At 40.2% G+C, this 23,998-nt stretch overlaps 1 protein-coding gene across 3 annotated transcripts in view; it reads left to right on the forward strand.

Moving 5' to 3' along the window:
• Positions 1 to 23,998, forward strand: part of OMA1 (OMA1 zinc metallopeptidase) — an 81,547-nt gene that overhangs the window by 24,201 nt on the left and 33,348 nt on the right. For all 3 annotated transcript variants that reach the window (XM_029618362.1, XM_029618361.1, XM_029618364.1), the window contains exons 4-7: positions 7,603 to 7,776; positions 8,453 to 8,560; positions 12,072 to 12,200; positions 14,197 to 14,271. In XM_029618362.1, the coding sequence (XP_029474222.1) occupies positions 7,603 to 7,776; positions 8,453 to 8,560; positions 12,072 to 12,200; positions 14,197 to 14,271 (486 nt within the window). The remainder of the gene's footprint in view (positions 1 to 7,602; positions 7,777 to 8,452; positions 8,561 to 12,071; positions 12,201 to 14,196; positions 14,272 to 23,998) is intronic.

A 23,998-nucleotide genomic window follows, 5' to 3' on the forward strand; every position in this document is an offset into this window, starting at 1 on the left:
GATAAGGACATGGCTGATCCAGAAGAGGTCCCAATAACGGAGGGAGATGGTTCGCAGGAGGTTCGTCAGTTCCGTAAGAAGAAGTTGAGGCCCCCTTATTTCCCATGTTCTGAAGGAACCGGCTATTAAGATGGTCCAGGATGAGTTGGACAATGAAGGGGTGGATCTGGTGTTGGACTTCGGGGCCCACCGAAAGCCTTTCCTCTCCCTACAAGGATCAAGAAGCTGGTGAACCAGGAATGGGCCTTCGCGGATGCGAGCTCCAAGGTGACTAGAGCCATAGCAAAGTGGTACCCCTTCATGGAGGATGTCCTGCCATTGCTGAAGGTGCATGCTTCGGTCTCAGTGGTCGCTAACAAAGTAAGCATTCTAGTTGCAGGTTTGGAAATCTGATGCAGTGGGTCCAGAAGTCTCAGGAGATGCCTTCAGCAGACACTGGTATTAATAGCCAGGCAACTCGGGTGGAGGCCGGGATTGCCCATGAGGCTGATGCTCTTTATGACTTGAGCTGGACTTTTTTTGAGATGTGGAGACCAGAATTGTACACAGTATGCAGTCTCACCATGGAGCGATACAGAGGCATCATGACATCCTCCGTTTTATTAGCTATTCCCTTCCTAATAATTCCTAACTTTCTGTTTGCTTTTTTGACTGCTGCAGCACACTGAGCCGACAATTTCAGTGTAATATCAACTATGACGCTCAGATCTTTTTCCTGGATGGTAACTCCTAATATGGAACCTAACATCGTGAAAATAACCCTTGCTGTAGTTATCCCTGTATGCATCACCTTGCACTTGTCCACATTAAATTTCATCTGCCATTTGGATGCCCAGCCTTCCAGTCTCGCAAGGTCCTCCTGCAGTTTATCACAATCCGCTGTGATTTAACTACTCTGAATAATTTTGTCTTCTGCAAATTTGATCACCTCACTCGTTGTACCTCTTTCCAGATTATTTATAAATATATTAAAAAGCACCGGTCCAAGTACAGATCCCTGAGGCACTCTGTTTACCTTTTTCTGCTGTGAAAACAGACCATTTTTTACCCCCCTATAGGCACCTAATGGCAACATGTGTGTACTGTTCAGGCTGCACAAACCCAGCTGATTTTTAAAACGCTAGGTACCTGCGTACTTTGAATGTTGGCATTGGATGGCTAAAGATACGCATATACGCTTACATAGTGTGAAACGAGAGCATAAAATATGCGCATTAGTGGGATGCCTACGGCATGTTTTTATTTTGAAAGTGACATTTTATGCATGTGGTTTTAACGTCCCTCTCTGAATTCTGTGTTCAGTTCCATCAGAAGTATGCGCACCCGTTCTGGCGGCTAAAATTCTGCTTAGCTAGATATGACTGATTTAACTAGGTCAGCTCTAGACCTTTGAAAATCTTCTCTATAATGTTTATGCACAAACAAGGAAACTGTCTCTTCAGCTTCTTTTGTTTGTTGTGGTTTAGATGGTTTATGATACATTTGTTATTTTAATGATGTTAGCTGCTTTGAGTCCTTTTTGGAGATGAATGGGATGTAAGAATGAATTCTAATGTAATTTTATTTTGAACCCCAGTATGAAATGGAAGCATTGTAAAAGCCTGACATTTACCCATAATCTATCAACCCCCCCATTGCATTGGTAGGAAAACATTAGTAATGAAAGTATGCAATATATTTTTTTTATGGCTGGTTTCCAAGTGGTTTTAATAAACGCTGTTTACAAATGAGCATTCAATTGATGAAAGTAAACTATACAAAGCAAAAATCTTTCTAGCATAAACTGGGTGTTTTTCACACTCCAAAGATACTTTGAAGGTTTTTCAGAGCCCTTTTCTCTGTGCTGCCATGTCTTGGAGGATAAGCCTGATAGGACCCATGATTGAATTCATCCCGGTGCCTGCACTGCCTGCTTCTCGTTGACAGACTGCTGTCAGTCATAGAGGCAACTGAATGGGGCTGAGAGCAGCAGAGCCCTACTAAAGAATTGGCCAGCGCTTGTAAAATGATTACAGTCAGTGAATACTGTTTAGAGCATATCTTGTTCCATTTTCTCTTGCAAGGATTGGAGGAGGGGGATTCAGAAACACATAAACGAAACCCAATTTTAAAATAAAAATGAACTGTAAATGACTGTTTTCGTGTTTCCCCCTTGGGTGGGCTGGGCTTTATATTTTGATGGTGGGGAATAATATACAGAACAGAGCCATCCCAATATACGTAAGATTTGCATGTACTACCGTCTGTGTATGCAAATATTTCTCATGCATATTCATTAGGGATATACTGAAAACCCGACTGGGGAGGGAGGGTGGGTGCCGAGGACAGATGTGAGCACCTCTGTTCTGGAAGAACTCTTTTCTGCTTATCTTTTTGCTTAAAAAGGAATTAAGGGAGGAAAGATATTGTGAGAGCACTTGCCAGCTGCTAATGCTACCTATCCATATAACTGGTTAGGAGCAGGACCTTTAGAAATTTGATTACATTTTCATAAAAATTGTGTGGAGCTGGTTCATAATTTTAGACCCCTTTCTTGCAGACTCGATTGCCTTCTGGCTGGAATCACTTGCTCATGTCCTCATAGGTTGTGGTTTTAGTCTCTCCAGATCCCTATTCATCTTCAGCAAGATCAGATGTTGGCCCTGTAACCCAATTAAGTATGCAGATAATGCAATTAAAGAGAGAGAGAAAAATGAGCAGAAAGTAAACAAACAGGTTGCAGAAATAAAAAGGCAGGATAATGTGCAAAATTCACACACATTGCAAAGAATTTCCCCCCCCCACACCAAAAAAAAGCATCCTCTTTGTATTTCTAGCGTTTAGGGTGGCGTTGATAGTGGCATCTTGCCTAGGGAATCCTGCTTGTGCTTTTCAGTATGTGCCACTGTCTTTTGTGTGTGTGTGTGTTGTTGCGATTAGTAAATCTCATGTGGCAGGTCAGGGACCCAGGCACCATTGCCGGTGGGTATGCGGCTTGTGCAGTGCCAAAAGACGATCTTACTAGGCACTACTGGCATGATCGCCTTCATTGCCTTCTACTATGGGGCTAATGCTTCTTGAGGAGAATAACATGATATAAAACTTTAATTTCTTCAGCAGAATAAATGTCAAAGCGATAAGTGAAATGTTTGCTTGCATAAAAATGAAAAATTGAAAAAAATAATTTCTTGATAGACCTAGGCCAAAGATTATGTAGAAGGCAATGAAGGCAATCATGCAGGTAGTGCCTAGTGTGATGGTCTTTTGGCTAAATGTTGCAACAAATTTTGATTGATTGATAAGAGGAATTGTCTAGAGTATATTGCTTCTATTATAAGCCATTACAGACCAGTGACATATCTCCCCTTCTTATCTAAAATCATTGAAAAGGTGGTAGCTGACCAGCGTAACTTTGCCAAGAAAAACATCTGAAGAAACCAAAGCACTGAGACAGCTTTGGTTGCCTTGGTAAATGAGATCATGTTAAGAGCAGAGGATGGGAAGAATGCATTCATAATCTTTATTAATATGAATGCAGCTTTTGATACCATTAACCACCAACTACTTATGGAGTGACTGATTGAGATAGGCCTTAGGATTTAAACCAGGTCAGGACTGCTGTCTTGGAGATTGGTCTTTCCAGGTTAGATCCCTAGTTCTAATCGTGTGATGTACCACAGGGTTCGGTGCTTGTCCCTTGGCAATCCTAAACCTAGACTGTAGGTAGAGTTCCTTTCTATTTGCTGATGATGTGCAAGTCATAGCTTACATCAGTCTAAGATGTCTTGAAGGAATTTTGATTTTCAGTGTATGCTTAGATTGTACTACTGGCTGCCCATAAGCTTAAAGTCGATGCGTTGAAGCCTGAAGCACTTTGAATGAGTACCAGGTCATCTGTACTGCCCTTGCTGCCCTGCATGTTAGGGATGCCAGTACCTCTTAAAGAGGTACTCTCTGTGTTAAACTGGACTTAAGGTTCACTTTATCACAACAAGTTTCCTCATTAGTCCAAAAATAATTTTTCTAATTCAGATGTAGCCACTGCTTGTGTCCATTTCTGGGATGCCATAACCTTCGGCTTCTAGTCCGCTACTTTATCCTTTCTAGAACTGACTTGCAAAATCTTATAATCATATCTGGGCTCTCTCTGGTTTATTTTTTTACCAATTTCTATTCCATTGTTTCCTATTTGTTCAAGATGGATTACAAATGTACAATATAGTAAAAATCTAACAGTACATAAAATAAAAATATGAAACTAAAGTTTGCATATTACAAACAGTAAACTCTGGTTTAAACTAAACAAGATGAACTTGATTGAACAAAACTGCTTTCCCCTTCTTTCGAAACTGCAAATAGTTCTATTCATTACGGGCATCCAAGGGAAAAGATTCCACTGTTGAGGTGCAACTATAGGCTCATTTCCTGCAGCCTAAAATCTAATCTAGAAGGAACCAGTAATAAATTCTGATTCTGAGGTCTTAGTGTATGCAGTGGGATGTAATTTGTTAATCTAGCTCTTAGAATCATCTTTATAAAGTGCTTTATGAGTGAAATTAACACTGTAAATTGTAGGGATGTGCAGAGCAAAAGTTTATGTTCATAAGTCCATAAGTCGAAAGGGGGTCCCATTTGCGGTCAATATGGACATATGGAGAATTCCATAAGTTGAGTCTATGTCCATACGTGCAAATAAAAATTTAAACCCCTCACCCTCCTTAATCCCCCCCCCCCCAAGACTTACCAAAACTCCCTGGTGGTACAGCAGGGAGTCAGGACGCCATTTCTGAACTCCTTTGCGAGGAGCACGTGACGTCGGCGTCACGTCGGAGTGACGCGGCGTCACGTGATTCCCCGCGCGATCGCTCCGGGACCCTCGTTGCACCCAAAAGGAACTTTTGGCCAGCTTGGGGGGGGGGGGTCAGGAGGCCAGCTTGGGGGGGCCTCCTGGGTGCAACGAGGGTCCCAGAGCGATCGCGTGGGGAATCATGTGACGCCGACGTCACGCCGACGTCACGTGCTCCTCGCAAAGGAGTTCAGAAATGGCGTCCTGACTCCCTGCTGTACCACCAGGGAGTTTTGGTAAGTCTTGGGGGGGGATTAAGGAGGGTGAGGGGTTTAAATTTTTATTTAGGATCAACAATCGCGATTTCCAACTTATTCAACATAGCTATGTTGAATAAGTTGGAAATCCGATCGTTTTCGCCTCATCACTTTTTTAAGTTAAAAAAAAAATTAAGTTGCGTTTTACATTTAAGTTCAAAACGAATGCACACCCCTAGTAAATTGTATCCGGTCAGCCACTGGGAGCCAATGCAGTTCTTTTTTGTAAGGTGTTATACTCGTTCTCCATTTCAATACATGAATTATTCAGATTCCTGCATTCTGAACTAGATCGAGTACATGGAAAAGATATTTAGGCAAATCCAAATATAAAGAATTGCAATATTCCAAATTACAAAGAATAAAAACAATTGTACCAAAATATGAAAATCTTGAAATGGCAAGCACTGACGCAATGGATGTACTAAGTGCAATTTATAAAATGATGCTTTAGATACAGTACCTTTCCAATATCACACCTAAATTTTGTACTTCCTCTCAATACTATTGGAACCTCATCAAACACAATATTAGGTGTCTTCATTATTGATCCAGATTTACCTAACCAAAGAATATCTGTCTTATTACAGAATAAGACCATTTTATTTTTAGTCATCCATAACTTGATCACATTCATACTTCTAAAAAAAAAAAAAAATCTAAACTGGAAAAATGTTAGCTTCACAACTAGAAATATAAAATTGCACAGTCAGCATACATTCAATATAAAAAAAAAACTAAAGAAGATAAAAGGTGACCGAACAAACACACATACATTAAACAGAGCTGCTGACAAAGCAGAGCCTTGAAGTACTCCAATAGAAAAGAAAAAACACATTGACCAACTATTATTAAAATGAACTCACTGTTTTCTGTTTGACAAATAAGACTAGAAATACATCAAATACACACCTCCTATCCGTCTAAGATTTGCTAACAACACAGGGTGGTCAATCACATCAAAAGCAGAAGAGATATCTAATTGAGCAAGTACTCCTGTTTTACTAATTTTAAATCACGATGAATCTCATCTAGGAAAGAAAGTGAAAAAGGTTTCAGTACCCTTATTATGGTGAAAACCATTTTGCTCGCTATCTAGAATTTTATGAGCCTCTAAAGTCATCAAGTTGGCATTTTTCTAACGCTTTACTCAAAGAACAAAAGTTAGAAATTGAATGATAATTAAAAATTGAAGAAGCTGATTCAAACGGATTTTTTTAAATAGGCTTTATAATAGCTTCTTTCAATGCAGATGATACTAATCCTTCCGATTAATTAATAAAAGGTTTATAATATTCAAATGCTTATCACCTGTAGATAGTATCATGTTTTTGACAACTAGAAAAGGACATGGATTCAAAACAACAGTCATCCAAATTTGAGCGATAATATCCAACTGGCCTCTCTTTGTTAAGGGAGTAAACTTATCCCAAGAAATAGAGGTTCAAGCAAAACGCTTACAACATTTGCAGAGCACAACGGCCAAAATCATCTATGGGTTGAAGAGATTTGATTGCTTCTTCTATTTTGGCTTCCTGTGCTATGCCGGATCATATTTAAAATGTTATGCTTCATATTTCATTCTATTTGTATGGGCCCCATCAATATCTATCCAACATATCACTTCCTTAATTCCCCTGCCAAGAGCACTCTGGTTTGCCCAGCAGTAACTGATACGGATCCCTTCCCCTACTGTGCTAAGGGTAGATGGGACGCGCGGTTTTCAAGCCCTACCTTGTGGAATACCTTTCCTCAGGATATCCGCGTTGAACGCAATTACTTAAAAATGCAGGAAAATAGTGAAGGCATCACTGCCCAGCTAGGCATTTAACTGCTAGCCTGAGGGCTTGTACTGCTGCAATCCTTTTCTAGGTGCTATCGTGAGTGAAGTTTATACGCTTTTCTTCCATCTTTGGTCCTGTTGTTTAGAAGTTTGATTGTTGTCATGTTTTAGTTTTAGGAAGGTCGATATTCAAAGGCTAGATAACCGGTTGAGTAGGACTTATCCAGCTTTGTAGCAGCAGCTGAATATCTGGTTAGATTCAGCAGCTGCTACGTAGCCAAATAAGTTGTGGTTGGGCAGTGGGCAGATCGGGGCAGCGATATTCAGCCTTAGGCAGATAACATATCTGGGTAAATTAGACCTGCTCAATAGCAGACGGATATGATTTATCTGCCTAAGTAGCACTTGCTAAGGCAAAATTCAGCAGAATAGCCTCGCTGCTGAATATCCCATCTCAGCCGGATATGTTTAACTTATTCAAAACCTAGTTGGTTATCTATCTACCTCACTATTTTTGTACTTTGTCTATGAGACTATATATGTCTGTTTTATAAAATGTTGTATGTGGTGATGTGTTTGTTTGAGATTACCCATGTCAGTTCTTTTGGTTTGTAAACCTCTTGGATGCCTTGGTTACAGGTGGTACATGAAATACAATAAATGGCAATATAATTATGGATTCTTCCAGCACTTCCTATAGGGCGATGATTGACAGTATTCCTTCTTTTCATTCTCAGTTAATGGAAGAGTATGCTGATTACATGCTAGCCAAGACAGACCCCTGCTATCAGGTTGTCCAAAAAATATTTGACCAGCTAATCGAGTTCAACAGGGATATGCCAGAAATCAACAAGATGGAGTGGATTCTCCACGTAGTGGAGAAATCGGATATTGATGCCTTTGTGCTTCCAGTAAGCAAAACAAGGAGAGGATGAATTGTCAATGATTTGTGATAGCAATGGTCAGGAACTGCTGACTAATTTTGTAACAACCCACATAAATCTTAAATCAAATATGTGCCTAGGTTACATCCATTTTCAAAAGGGAACATACACACATACTTTTTTAAATTTTTTTGAAAATTATCTCACCAAAACTACCTGCTCACAATTATACCAATTAATTTTATGTACAGGTATTTCTGGGGAAAATGTCCACACTTGCTTTTGAAAATGCAAAAGTATGTGCATTGGGTGCCTCTTTTGACTGAAATTAGACTTCTGCACGTATGCATGTTAAGTTTATCCACATATGTATTTATTTACATTTATTAATGACCTTATGTTTAACTTCACAACTCAAGGTGATTTATAATACATAATAACATATCTATAAAAATTAGAACATAATTTAAATCCACTTAAATAATGCCCATGTCTTCCCTTCCTTAACAGCCTCCTCCTTCAATATTAAACCACAATTAATATATCTGACCCAACTGTATTGAGTGGCCATTGTTATAACAGCCCATTTTCATGGGTAAAGCACTCTTTTACTTATAGAAATGTCTTTGAAAATGATCCTCTAAGAATGTGTGTGTGTGTGTATTTTTTTTTTTTTTAAATAATTTTTTTGTTCTGCTTCCAGAATGGGCAAGTATTTGTTTTCACTGGATTACTAAAAGCAGTGGCAGATACCCATCAGCTGTCATTTATTTTGGGACATGAAATTGCTCATGCTGTGCTAGAACATGTGGTAAGTGCTTCTTCGCTAATTAAAAAAAATATCTGAAGTGCTGTGATAGTAAACTAACGAAATGACTTTGGATGACGGAGTGCTAGTAATGAAAGATACATATACACGTACACATATCCTCTCGGCAGCCCATCATGAGACAAAATCAAGTGGCTTTTGCAAGTGGCCTGTGAATAATGGAAAAGCCATGGTGCTAACCTAATACAGTCGAAGACACAGAGAGACACTTGTTAGGAAGGAACAGTTTTGGGAATTGAGAGAGAGCAGCTTTCTGGAGGGTTTCTATCACCATCTAGGTCACAACTTATGTGATAAATGAGTTGATGCCTTACTTTCCACAGTCTCCTTGCATTTAGTCTTAAACACTGTTACGTTCATTCCCAGAACTGTTAAAGATACATTTCATTCTGCCTTTTGGGTAACCAAAGTGATCAGTTGTCTGTGCATAGGTTGCCATTTTTTAGGACAGGGCTCTGGGGACAGTTCTGATGATCCAGTGTCAGTGTTGCGAGCTGCCATATGAGGGAAGACCTTGTGTCAGTTCTGCCACTTCGACCATCCCGGGGCTACTGGTGCCTCAGGAGACCCAGCCTCTCTGCAAAAGACACCCCTTTGAGTAGCATGCTGAGAGCACATGCTGAATTTGGAAACAGCCATGGCCTGTGGGCCTTTGTTGAAGATTGTTGCTGTGATGTCTAGGGGGCAGGGGGTTTCTAATATGGGGAAATCCCTCTGGCCACAGATGTGAGCACATGGTGGCTTCACTTTGCATTTCCCTTATCGTAAATGAGTGGAGTCTTGCTGGCCTTGCAACTCAGTAGTGGAAGAAGATGACAACTCGGCCCAGAAAAACAGAAACTTAAGCTCGGGGAGCTCTGTTTCCTGAAAGGATTTGTCCTGTTCTTGGGTGGGGAAACTCAGTTTTCCTCTTATTGCTTCAGTAAAGAAGCAGAGGAGAAGTTTAGGAAAACTGTTTTGCATTTACCACTTTGTTTAAATTTGATGCTGCTGATGTTTTTTAAAATGATTCTCATATTTTTATTTCTGCCTTAAGCTGCACTTCCAAACCCCATTTACCCAGAAAAGGAATGATCACATCCTGATGATGACTGTGCCTATTTTAAGAATACGAAAACCAGTGCAAAAAAATGAATTATAATAATGTCTGCTTTGAACTGCTTCTTCTTTTATGGAACCAGAATAATTCAGATTTTAAGTATCTCATTATTAACCTCTTGTTCCTGACAGGTTACTCCTCATTGGCTTTCTAGCTGCAGTGCCAAACATTATCCAGTTCCCCTGCAGTTATTTCAGGCTGGGATACACACAACATGATTCCAATGCTCTTTTTACGCTGAAGCTAAAATGGTCACAAAATAACATCATGTGCATTTGAATGCAGCTCATATTCTGAATGCATTAGTATTCTAAAGCCCTGTTTATATTCCAGCTGAACGTGGTATTCTACCAGAAGACCATTCTCACATGCATATCCCATTATGATTATGCCTGTCAGTTCAGAAGTCCAGCAAAAAGGTCCTTTATATTCCTAGGGGTGCCCTACAACAACTAATGTAAATTCTATTGTACACTATGTTGATGTGGCTTAGTATGCCACTGCTGCTCTGTACATTGTAGTAACGGAATGTCCTGGGTTTATTGCTCTGACATTTATTCTCGCTATTCTGAGTCACCTGCCTGCATGCCTGGAATCATTTATTCTGTACACTTGGGATTGTGAATAATGATGTGGCACTAATGTGCATATAAACACAGCACTGCCTTGACGAGCATATTGTCTTGTCTCTGTACACATTAGTTTATCGGGGCGCACACACATGCTAAAGTCAGGACTCGGAAATCACTTCTCAGTCTGACTTTCAGTTTTAGAAAGGAAATCACCCGTTGCAGTAAGACACGTCGACAAGGTGCTATGTAGTAAACATTTACACTGAGTTATTTTTTTGGATGATAACTTTCAATTGAGGAACCAGGAGACATTTCTGGTACATAGCAATAGTGTGTGGGGGTTTATTTTGTTTGGTTTTTTTTTTATTTGTTGATCAAGAAGCTCAGCAGATTGCTGTGGGTGTGTATTGGATTTTGCCATTTACATCAATGACTACAAGTTGACTTAGTTTGGAGATGGCAGGAAACTGTCCTATAGTGGCATCCATTCAGCATGAGCAGATGAGTTCCCACATCACCAGTACCGCCATCACTCTTACAGCTGACATTAACTTGCACCTTGCTTGTTAATTTTAAAGTGTTTATTGCGTGCCCCTCCAAACAGTTTGGGTATAATAAACAGTACACAAATAATAACAGCATAATCACAAACTCAAAACAGAATAATGTTTACGTGAAATCATGCAAGCTGCAAAAATCAGAGAGTCAAGGGAATCGGTCTTGAGAGCAGATTGAGTTACAGCAGGCGTTTCACAACAGAAACCTTAAGGAAGCGAGTGAGCAGGGGGGTCTGAGCTGTCCTCTGCCTTCCCGGGCAGTTTCCGGGATACGTTGCTGCTCTTGCTTTCTGTGCTCTTCCTGTAGAGCCTCAGTAGATCCCTGCTAAGTTCTAGGCCTCATAAAGACCGGGCAGGCAGTGTAAGGATCAGAGGAGCAATTCTACCTGTGCCTCAGCTTCTCCATGACACAGACCCCAGGTGAGCGGGTCGGTTTACAGGAAGCAGCAGGAGTGCTTTTTTGAGGGGGAACTTATTTTCCATTTTGGATTCAGTGAAGGAAGTTTTCAACCCGCCCTTCTTTCTCTTTTGGATCTGGTTGATCAGTCTTGCACTACTGTGTTGCTGAGCCTGTCCATGTGCGAGGAAAGGGCATCTATTTAATGTCCATGGGGAAATGGGAGTGAAGGAGAAGAGTGGCAGCCCCATTGCTGTGGATATCCATCAGCTCTTTGGGAAAGGGGTTTGAATGGTACAGCAAGGAGTGAAAGAAACCAGAGGAGTGTGAGACTCGCATATTGATCAAAATATGGATTTTTATCCACCATCTTGCCGGTGTAGAAAATCCCTTAGGAGGAAGCTTTAAAACTGCCCATAAACCGGGAGAAACTTGGTTGGGAAAACCATTGTGGAGAGAAACTACAGAGTCCCAGATTTGCCAGGAATGGAGTGTATTGGGAGGATTTGTAAATTAGAAAATATAATATAGTCCATGCTATCAGTCTTTTACTGGAAGCATGAGCTCAGTGGGGTTATTGGTTTCTGTGGTAGAGACAGTGAAAGAATGCCCAGGAGAATACTTTGGGGGCCCCCAAAGTATTCTGGAAATCTTGGGGGCTATTGGACTGAATGGGAAGTGAAAATTAGTTGAAGGCCCAGAAATAACTGTGTGGCCCATGTAGCTCTGGGCACAGGGGTGACACACATTCTGCAGGTTAAAGGGAAGATTTTGGATTCTGATACCAATTTTGCATATTCACTTAAAAAAAAAAAAAAAAAAAGTAAGAAAAAAGATGCAATAAGAAAATTGGCTTTTGTGTTTTCAGGTGGAGCAGGGCAGTGTAACCCACCTTTTGGACTTCCTACTTCTCATTTCTCTTATAATGATTTGGGCAATCTGTCCGCTGGATAGCCTTGCGATCGTAGGCCAGTGGATTCAGTCAAAGTTGAAAGAGGTGAGACTTATGGGATCACTCGGGTTCCTTTTCATATCCCATTCAAGAGACCGCTGTTTAAAACGGAGCATTAGGTGTAATAAGGCTGACTTTTTTTTTTTTTTAAAGGATTTAGGAGCCTAACTTTGGGAATTGGGCCCTTTTGAATATTTACTAGGGCTCAATTCCTAAATTTTGGCTCCTTGTTTCACCAAGCCTCCAAATTTAGAAACCTAAAAAGTGGCTGGGTATGGGGATGCGAGAAACCAGAGGTGGATTGATGTCAAAGGAACTCCTCAGGAATTGGAGTTGTGCACTACTTTCCTGATAAAGAACTACTGGCTACAATCCTTTCACATACAAAGTCTGAATAACATAGTTCCATTACAAATGGTGCGGAATGTACCTACACAAGCAATATCATCTTTAAAATATGCTGATCCCACATATTTATCTATATATTTTTTAAATAACTCTATGTATGTATTTTTTTTATTTATGCTTACATTATCTGATATGTTGTCTTTTAAGCTTCTTAAGTTTTTTTTATTATTTATACATGTGCCTTTATATGTTATTTATGTAGTATTAATATGTCTATTTATTATTATTTATTATAGCCCCTGAAAAAGCCCTTGTTTACGGGCGAAACTCGACCAGAGTCGGGCATATGATCAATAAAATCCATTTCCTTTGACATTATTCCCCCTCTGGTTTCTCGCTTTCTGCTATATTGGAACGACTTCCGTGTTGTTTTTTGGGGATGGACTTGGGTGGGGATAAAAAAAAACTTATAGGGTCATTCTTTATTGTGCGATGGGCCGTTATTGCATGCATTAGGGCATTATCGCACGTGATTACACCCTACCACATGTGATACTGGCCGCATCGTGGTGGTAAAATGCTAATTGGGGGGAGATGAGTGTGGGCGGTGTTAGGACCCAGTAGTGCTGCGGGCAATAATGTTTTACACATTATCACTGATAGCACCACGGGAAAAGGTGGTGTTATGGGGGCGATAGTGTGCAGCGTGGCTGTGCTGCGGCGGACAAAACCACACCGCTGCTATGTGGCCAGCTGCACACTATCGCCGTCCCCCTGCCGCTTTTCTCAGAATGATGAATCTAGGCCTTAGATGCTTAGCACAGATTTTCAGCACTAGGCACCTAACTTGGCTTCTAAATCTAAGCAAATAGCCGGCCTAAATTTAAGCCCCTATGTTGGACTGAAAATGGGCTACTGAATTTAGAAGCTCAGTGTTTTGTTTTGTTTTTCTAATATCAGGCTCAATATGTTGTGCATCTCCCACCATAAGTGCAGTTGCAAAAAACTAATCTTCCTTTCCATACATTCTTCTGTTTCATGTTTGAAAATTTTGATAAATACTAGTTATTCCCATTTGGTGTCAGTTTAGTGGGGGTTGAAGTAACAGGGCTTTCTCACTGGCAAAAGGTGTTTGTGCAGATTTTCTTTTATCAAGCGATTAAAAAAAAAGTCTAATTCCAGATATTCTGAATAAAGAGTTAAGACTGCAATTTTTAAATAACTGTAGGGAATCTGAATTTCAGATATGCAGTTCAGCACTGCTCAGCTTCCCAAATCCGATAGAATTTCCTTAATCATCCCCTGCATCTCACCTGCACTCTGTTCACTGATAGAATAAAGCTTTGCACCACCATCCTGCATCAGTAGAGTACACAGTGGCCCCCCTCCTGAGCTCCTGATCAGTGTAAACTCTGGTACGCTCCTCCTTCTGATGACCGTAGTACGATAACGCTGCGTCATTTCTAATGCTGGTAAGCCTAAAGTGCTGGACCCCGAGCCACCAGTCAAAGCTGGGTCTCCTGCATTGTTGTATGTGATACCTCTTCTAGGCCCTGAGACCGTCCTTTGCATTCAGATTTTAACAGCAAACACCCTAAAGATCTTTAGTGTAGATGATAAAAAGCATGTGATTATACTGAAAGATTATTTCTGTGATCTAAAGAGTGAGTTGTTTTGTTTTTTTTCCCCCCAGTTTATGTTCTGTAGGCCTTATAGCAGAACTTTGGAGGCCGAAGCTGATAAAGTCGGCCTGCAGCTTGCTGCCAAGGTAAGCAGTCCGTCCTTTGTGTAGTATAGCAGGGTGTCATCTCTAAGATTATATATGTCCACAAAGAAAACTCTTGTTGGCTAAAGTTCGCCTATGTTGAGCTGTTCAGGCATGAGTGTATAGCATTATCATATTCAGAATAAATGATGGTTTTATGTAAACTCATAAATTCACCAACAGAGGGGATTGTGACACAAATTCTAAAGGGATAGATGCTTTCCTTTCTTGTGACGGCATCAAAGTGAACTTCCTTTGTTTCTGATCTTCTGTCATAGATTATTTTGTATAGAATGTAGGTGTATGGTGACAGTCCTTTTCATTTAATTGTTTTAGTACAATTTCTGTGACAGTTACAATGGCTGTGATTTGTTTCCCTGGAAGAAAGCTCCTCTGAAACATCCTTGTAAAGATTGATTCATTTAGGTTGCTCAGTCCTTTCCTTATGTGCTTTGACTAATGGCCTGGTGGTGAGATTAGTCTGCTATGGCAGCAGGGAGATGAGGTTCAGATTCCAGTCCCTCCCAGTGACGCCTCTTGTGGCCTTCAGTAAATCATTGTATCTCCTGCTGCCTCAGGTACCTGCTTAAATTCTGTAAGCTCTTCTGGGAGGGGACTTATTGTACCTGGAAAAAATGTTGTAAACTGCCTTGCTCTAAAATTGGTCTGAAAATACAAAATATTATCATCATTATTACTCTATGGATTTTAATAAGTCTTTGAAGAAAAAGTAAAATAATGGGGACGAAACCTGGGAAGTTTTGATATCGCGGGTTACTCGACATCTAACAAGAGAAAATAAATCCACTGATTTTTTTTTCTGTGGGTTTTTTACAATCCATACATTTATTCATCTCTGCTCTTAGAAGGTAAAATAAAATAACTTCCTAAAAAAAAACCAAAACCAAAAAGCAACCTTTCCTCCATGTTTCTAAAATGAGATCAGTTTTCTGTGCTCTTAGCTGGATTTTGAGACCCTGCTGTGCTCCATTAGAGAAAAGCCTAGGCCGAGAGTGCAGGCAGGCAGATGAAGCCACGGGTAGGTGAGAGGGGAGGAACAGTTCCTGATGTGCGCTAGACATGAAAAAGGATGGTTATTGTTGTTATGTTGTTATTAACCTTCAAATAGTGTGTTGCTCCATGTAACAACATTTCCCCTGCCTGAATATATCAACATAGCCAATTGCTTAGATATTCAGCTGAGATGTGGCTTTGAATGGCTCCGTTCACCTTAGCTGATGCCAAATATTGACTAAGCTCTCTCTCTCGCTCTCTTTATTTATTTGGTGTATGTGTGTATTTTTATTAGTGCTATATATACTCAAAATCAGAAAATAGATTTTTCTTTAAAACTCATTTTCTCTGCAGCTTTGTTTTCTGGAAGCACACGTGCAGCTGCTCTCTACCTCATTGCTAAACTAAAGCACCCTGTTCCCTGATGGATTTATCAGGAATTTGATAGTTGCCAAAGAAGAAACAGAAGTAATCTTGCTGCCTTCCAAGCCCCAAGTCCCAGAGAAAATATCTGTTTAGCAAGAAGTTTAGTAGCACTGCACCCACAAGGAAATATATTTCCTTAGCTTTTTGAGTCCGCAAAGTCGAAATATTCCTTTTAAAGTTGCATCTGAACATGGTCCAAAAAAATGTCCACTTCAAACAGCCATTGTGCAGAGGGTAGAACAGAATAAAGCTTAATTGCTCATTCATAGGGACCAGAATACAATTTTATTTTGTTGTTTTTAAAATATCTCTTAGGTTCAGTTTTCAGCAGGATCTAACCATGTAACTAGGGAGTTAGGCGGCCAGATCCGTGGGGGTGAGGGCCCCTCTCAGCAGTTAAATTTAGTCACTCAAAAACTGGGCAGCCTTGGAGGGGCAAGGGTAAATGGGGAGAAAAATGTTAGGCACCCAAATTTAGGAGGTACATTTTTTTTTTAGAGCATATTATTACATTTCTAGAAATAAAGAATGCAGTAGAGGATGACCTATTATAGAAACATAGAAATGACGGCAGAAGAGGACCAGTTGGTCTATCCAGTCTGCTCAGCAAGCTTATGGTAGTAACTGCTGGCCATACAAACCACCATTATACTTATCAGTTTCCAAGACTGTCAAAGTCAGGGCCCTTGTTGGCTGTTTGAGTCCAATTCCCCATTTTCTCTTGCCATTGAAGCAGAGAGCAATGTTGGAGTTGCATCAACAGCATTAAGGCTTATTGGTTAAGGGTAGTAACCCCCACACCAGCGTTACCCCCATACACTCTTTTCTTCATTCCCATACTCTAGCCTTAAGAGATCCACAGTGTTAATCCCATGCCTCTTTGAAATCTTTAACTGTTTTTGTCTTCACCATCTCCTCCAGAAGGGCATTTCAGGCATCCACCATCCTTTCTGTGAAGAAATATTTCCTGTCATTGGTTCTGAATCGTCCTCCCTGTAGTTTCATTTCGTGACTCCTAGTTCTACTGATTTCTTTCCAACGGAATTGGTTTGTCGATGATTGTGCATCATTCAAACCGTTCAGGTATCTGAAGGTTTGTATCATATCTCCCCTGCATCTCTTCTCCTCCAGGGTATACATATTTAGGACCTTCAACCTCTCCTCATAAGTCATTTGATGGAGACCCACCCACCACCATTTTGGTTGCCCTTCTCTGGACCGCCTCCATCTTGTCTTTGTCCCTTTTAAGATACAGGCACCAGTACTGAACACAGTACTCCAGGTGAGGCCTCAGCAAGGACCTGTACAAAGGGATTATCACCTCCTTTTTTAAAATTTTATTTATTTATTTATTTTTTACTGGTTATTGCTCTCAATGCAGCCCAGCATTCTTCTGGCTTTTGCTATCGCCTTGCCACATTGTTTTGCGTCTTCAAATCGCTAGACACTATCATCCCAAGGTCTCTATCATGTTCCATGCACAACAGTCCTTCACCCCCCATCACATACAGTTTTTTTGAATTACCACACCGCAGATGCATGACTCTGCACTTCTTGGCATTGAATCCCAGCTGCCATATCTTTGCTCACCATTCCTTAAATCACGTCTCATTCTCTCTACTCCTTCTGGCATGTCCACTGTGTTGCAGATCTTATTATCCTCCGCAAATAGACTACCTTCTATCCCTTCCGCAATGTCGCTCAAGAAGATATTGAACAGAATCGGTCCCAACAACGATCCCTGTGGCACTCCACTTAACACCGTTTTCTCTTTAGAGCAGGTTCTATTTACCATCACACACTGTCTTCTATCCGTCAACCACTTTGTAATCCATGCCACCACCTTGGCGCTCATTCCCAAGCTTCTCATTTGGATCACGAGTCTTCTATGTGGGACTGTATCAAAAGCTTTACTAAAATCCAAGTAAATCACATCGAGTGCTCTTCCCTGATCCAATTGTTTAATCCAATCAAAAAAATCAATCAGGTTCATCTGACAGGCCCTTCCCCTGGTGAATCCGTGCTGCCTCGGATCGAGCAACCCACTGGATTGTAGATAGTTCAACAATGTCCAAGTGGGCCTGCAGGTCTATGATTTTATTGCCCAAACTACGAGTATTTGTAGTCATAGTTTTCCAATGTTTTCCCCTTGATTTGTTGTACTTCATATGCAACTTTTCTGCTTTTTTGAGTTGATTGATTTTATTTTCTCCTCCCACGTCCTGTATTGCTTGGAGGTGACAAGTCCATTTCATTGGCCATCTCCTGCCAACCCCATTCTTTAGTTTAAATGACTGATAATATATGCTCTGAATTTTCTCACTTAGCATCCTCCTTCCTGCTACAGACAAATGTAGGCCATCCTTACTATTTAGCCTTTTACTGCTCCATACACAACCTCAGCCTCCAATGTATCCAAAACCATTTTCTGTACACCAGGTTTTGAGCCAGGAATTGAAATTATTTATATGGCATTTCTTCTCATTTCCCTTTCCATGAACAGGTAATACTTCTGAAAAGGCAATAGTTTTTGCAGTGTGTCTTATCTTGCCTAGATTGTGGAAATCTTTTTGTACTTCATGGATACCATTTCTATTGAGGTCATTGGCTCCCATATGGATGATAACACTGATATCAAAATTCCTACTAATTCCTATGAAATATGTTGATGTAGTCATCTTTTCTTTTGTACACATAGAAAACAAATAGAGATTACCTGAATCGTAAGTGTGATCTGTTGATGCACATTTGTAAATGTACCGTGCGTTAGGATAATGTGGGTTTTGTAGTACTCACTGCTGAGACAGGATGCCTTCGGTTGAAAAGAGAGGTGAATTTAAATGCAGTTGGACTCGTGTTACATGAATTCTATTCCTCTGTTGGCTGAGAGCTAGAAAGTACTCAGGTGAACTCTTGAGAGGTCTGATGCAGCAGAGGAGACCTCGGCTACACGGACATAAAATCATAACCCTGAAATGCATAACATTTGACCACCAACTCCCCAGGTCCCTCTGCTGCTGCAAAACGTAATTAGATATTCACTTACTGGTTTTAATAAAATATTTTGCAGGCCATCTTGAATAGAAATTAAGCATGAGCAAAAGTTTATAAAATGTATTAAAATTCCTGTGCATCATACATTGTTCAAGGTCAGCAGGGGCATTTTTGTTTAATTAAATTTGGTATTCTGCTTTAAACCAAAAACAGTACAAAGTGGATTACATGTAAAAATGGGAAAAACATCATAAGAAAATATATTAATGAAAATCTCGAATATTAAGACCCCTATGATAAACAATCGAATGGATCTTTATTTACATATGGCAAAGCAGACATGATAGTAAAAGAGAAAAGAACGAAGATATATCTTCTGTAACAAAGCACGATAACTATACATGTAAACCAGTTAAAACTAAAACAGGAATAACAAGTACTAAGAGCCAAGCCTTCAACTTTATTCTAAACGTCAAATAATTTTTCTCTGTATTTCCAAAGGAACTTTGTTCCAGAGCTTACAGGCATGAAAATAAAATGTTGGAAGCAATTGGCATTTTATAGACAAAATGAAATAGAGGAAGGTGTGAGGGAGGTGCAGATGCTGAGACCTGGAAGCCATTTGTTCACATATTTATAGATGGGTGCAGTTGCCTGTCCTACCCTACTTGTGTTAGCAAATGTACCTACCAAATGAAAATGTTTATTCTTCAACTCACCAGCAGTGAGAATTATTATAAAAAAAAAAAAAAGGTAGAATAAGATGTCACTCGGCGTTGTGTAAAACAAACTACACCCTGCCGACTTAGTTATAACAATAGGTCTTAAAGAAGAAAACCTCCTTAGAAACAACTTTTGAAATGAATACTTTAATCTTATAAACCTTTATGGTTTTTTGAGTATTTTAATGGATCAGGTACCCAGCTGCCCAGGATAATGTGGGCGTCGGCCTGGTCTTATCCTGCTCCAGATGGGGGGAAGGATGTTTAGGTTAGGGAATTGGGGGGGGGGGGGGGGTTTCCCTTGCTCTATTGTGGCCATTATATGGTTGTGTTTTGTCTTAATAAAGCTGCGGCCTTTATGATTCCCAAAGATTACGTGGCTGGTGGTGTTTTGTTTAGTTGGTATATGAATGGTGTAAGGAGAGCGGATACATGATAAGGACTGAAGTCCCGGCTGCCCATATAATATAAACAATATCAAAAAATCATATCATTCATAATCTTTGTTACAAAAATACTGCATCACTTTATGTAAGCAGTACCTCAATACATTTTCTATCATTTGAAGGAGAATGTTTTTATTAAGAAGTTTTTCCAAATGCTGAGGAAAAGATAATGAAGATTTATCTTGTGTATCTGACGTATTGCGTGGTTCTGAATTTAAGGCCAATGATGGATTCATTAGAAGCTGACAAAAAACCAAAAATGACCATGGCTAGCATTTCACAATAAGATGCATCAGGGCTCTCGACTTTCTAATGAAACAAATACAGAAAAAATATTAAATCTATATAGAAACATAGAAATGACGGCAGAAGAAGACCAACCAGCAAGCTTTTGCACTTTTTTTTTTCTCTCACATACTTATCTGTTTCTCTTTGCTCTTAGTAACCTTTTTTATTCTATTTCCCTTCCACCCCCGCCATTAATGTAGAGAGCAGTGTTGGAACTGCATCTAAGTGAAATAGCTTAATTAGTTAGGGGTATTAACCACCGCAATAAGCAAGCTACACCCATGCTTATCTGTTTATCCAGAATATGTAATTCAGTCCTTGTTGATTGTTGCCTGAATATAGATCCACCTTTCTTCATTCCCCCCTGTCGTTGAAGCAGAGGGCTATGTTGGATATGCGTGAAGTGTCAAACTTTCTCCCCTGCCGTTGAAGCAGAGAGCTGTGCTGGCTTTGCGTTGAATGTGAAGTATCAGTCTTTCTCCCCTGCCGTAGAAGCAGAGAGCTATGCTGGATATACGTGAAGTGTCAGACTTTCTCCCCTGCCGTTGAAGCAGAGAGCTATGCTGGATATGCATTGAAAGTGAAGTATCAGGCTTATTTGGTTTGGGGTAGTAACCTCCGTAACAAGCAAGCTACTCCCAGCTTTTTTGTTTATGCAAATCCTTTTTTCTACATTTCCTCATTGCCGCTGAAGCTTAGAGCAATGTTGGAGTCGCATTAACCGTGTGTATGTTTATTGAATAAGGGTATTATCTCCAGGCAGTAGCCGTCATTCCTGCGAGCCACCCACTCTTCATTCACGTCCTCTAGACTTTATGGATCCACAGTGTTTATCCCACGCCCCTTTGAAGTCCTTTACAGTTTTGGTCTTCACCACTTCCTCCGGAAGGTCATTCCAGGCATCCACCACCCTCTCTGTGAAGAAATACTTCCTGACATTGGTTCTGAGTCTTCCTCCCTAGAGTTTTAAATCATGACCCCTGGTTTTGCTGATTTTTTTTTTTTCCAACGGAAAAGGTTTGTCGTTATCTTTGGATCATTAAAACCTTTCAAGTATCTGAAAGTCTGTATCATATCACCCCTGCTCCTCCTTTCCTCCAGGGTGTACATATTTAGATTCTTCAATCTCTCCTCATAAGTCATTCGATGAAGACCATCCACCTTTTTGGTCGCCCTTCTTTAAATTCAACAAAACATTATTGTGAAATGTCCTTTCTTTGCTTTTACTCCAACATCAAGTTTTTCATGCTGTTGGCATGCAGCTCTCGCCTACTAATCAGATCTTTAAAATGTGCTGCAGGCAAGATGGTTTTTAAAGAATGGAACAAGTGATGAAAAAGGCGCGTATATCCACCAATCACAACACTCGATTTTAAAAGGGCTGCGCGAGTAGCTGGGCCGTGTGCGTACTGCGCACATTTTAGAACAAGCCTGGCCATGAGCATAACCCCATTACACGCAGAAGTGCTGAACCCTGCAAAAGGGGCGGGCCAGGACAGCGCCATTAGCTGCTGTCTTGGGGAAGCGTGGCCCAGCAGCCGGCCAACGCGTAGAGTTTACTTCTGCTCCCGAGGAGCAGTGAGTAGAGAAATAAAAAAAAAGTTGGGGGTACCTAGGTAGAGGTTAGAGGTTGGGGTGGTGAGGGGAAAAGGGAAGAAGGTTAGGTAGGGGGGAGTAGGGAACTTGGGAAAAAGGCCGATCACGTCGCCCTGCATAATTGGAAAATTCCCCCCACCCATACATGCGTGCGTGGATGTGAAAATCCGGCGTGCATGTTATAAAATCGGCGCGTCTGTGTGTGGCGCACGGGTCTAACTCTCAAAGCCCATTGGTTGTATTTATCATTCTTCCCAGAGTTGTTTGGAGAAAGCTGTGTACATAAATACATGCTCATAAAAAGAAAGCCCATTCAATCGTGTTATTTAAGCCACGAAGTTCCACAGTGTCAAGTTGGAAAATCCACTTCTGTTCATTCCTGGAGATCTGCTTGTCCCCCATCTCCACCTGTAGGATTAGTTTGCATGTGATCTAGAACAAAAAAATGTTAATGAATCACACACACAACCTTTTAGTCAAACAATGGACTGGTTTTAAGACAGCTCTGGTGTTCAGCTTATACATGTATGAAATGATCTCACATGCAATGACATACAATTTAAATTTTGTAAACTGTTATGATGGCTTTACCGAATGACGGTATATAAAACTCAACAAATAAATAAATAAATACATACAGAACGAAGGTGGTTGCATATGTAGTAAAATGGATGTAATTTATACTCATGGTGTGTTCTAGGATGAACAAAGTATTTCAAATGCAGTATGATGGAACAAATAGAGAACACTTGCCACGCTTAAAATGACCCTGTACTGGTGTGTGCTGCACTGTTTGCTAGGCTGCCCGTTGAACAGTGGGTAAAGCAGACGGACATATAAACTCAGATGAATCCTTGATCTCATATACGCAAACCTGATTAGAGAATCCGTAAAGCAGCAATGACCCAGTGCGTTCTATAAATATTGCAGTTTGTGATGCATTAGTTGAATATCCAAGGGGCATGCGGTGTGGTTTTGGGTTTTTTTGTTTTTTTTTTCATTTTTTTAGGTTGTGATCTGCTGCATTTATACCTCCATTTTGTCCTTTTGTCGAGCGGCATGCCACAGGCAACACAGGGACCCACACCAGCCTAAGAATTGAAGGGGCATCACCTCCCAGGTACCTCTCGGAGTTATTTCTTGGCTGGTAGCGGCCACCACTGAAATGGGCACTGACTTCCTCCTCCCTGGGTCTGAGTGCTCCCCATCAGCATTACAACACTTTAGATGTGGAATTAAATATTTTGTATTCTGACCAATGATGTATTTTATCTTAGAGGTAATTATTTTGTTCCTAAGTTGGGAGTGGAATTAGATAATGGGCTAACCTTTTTGATAGTCATGTTGCTGAAATAGTTAAAATAGTTTTTCTGTTTCCTGGATCAGTTGAAAAGGATTTGCAAGGTCTTTTTTGGGTATGTTTTGTTTGTTTATTTATTTATTTATTTATTTATTTATTTATTTATTATTTTTATTATACCGAGTTTCATGATAAGAATCATATCAACCCGGTTTACAATTAACATGTGTGTGGAGGCAGGGAGTAACATAGTGATAAACATTTCCCAATTCAACATTAAATATAGTGTGAAACTTAAAAAATATTAAAACAATAATTAGGACGTGAGAAAGTTACAAAAAACAGGGAATAATAACTAGGACCAGAAAGGGGGAGGGAATTAAAAAAGAGAATATTTACATTTCAGCCAACTGTTTCCAAATTAATAAATATGTATAATGTTATAAGCAAAAGATGTGTTGATGGGTTGAAGTGTGGAGAATTTAATCCAGTTCTGGGAAAGCTTTTTTAAAAAGCCAAGTTTTTAGTCTTTTCCTGAAAGTATGAACGCATGGTTCTTGTCTTAAGTCTGGTGGGATAGAGTTCCAAAGGGTTGGACCTGCTGATGAGAGAGCTCTAGAACTGTAGGATTTATGTTGGAAGGTTTTAGCATGTGGAACCTGAAGTGATTCTTTGTAGTGTTTCCTGATGGGTCTGGCGGATGTGTGTTTTTTAAAAGGGATTTGTAGGTCGAGTTGAGTGTATTGGTGGATGTTCTTGTAGATCATCATGATGGTTTTATAAATAATTCTGAAGTGGATCGGTAACCAATGAAGGTCTTTGAGGATGGGAGAGATGTGTTCGATTTTCCTGGAGTTTGTAAGGATTCTGGCTGCTGTGTTCTGGACCATCTGCAGAGGCTTGGTGTAGGAAGCTGGGAGGCCTAGTAGTAGAGAATTGCAATA

This window comes from Rhinatrema bivittatum, chromosome 10, assembly GCF_901001135.1.
Source record: "Rhinatrema bivittatum chromosome 10, aRhiBiv1.1, whole genome shotgun sequence".
Classification (NCBI taxonomy): domain Eukaryota; kingdom Metazoa; phylum Chordata; class Amphibia; order Gymnophiona; family Rhinatrematidae; genus Rhinatrema; species Rhinatrema bivittatum.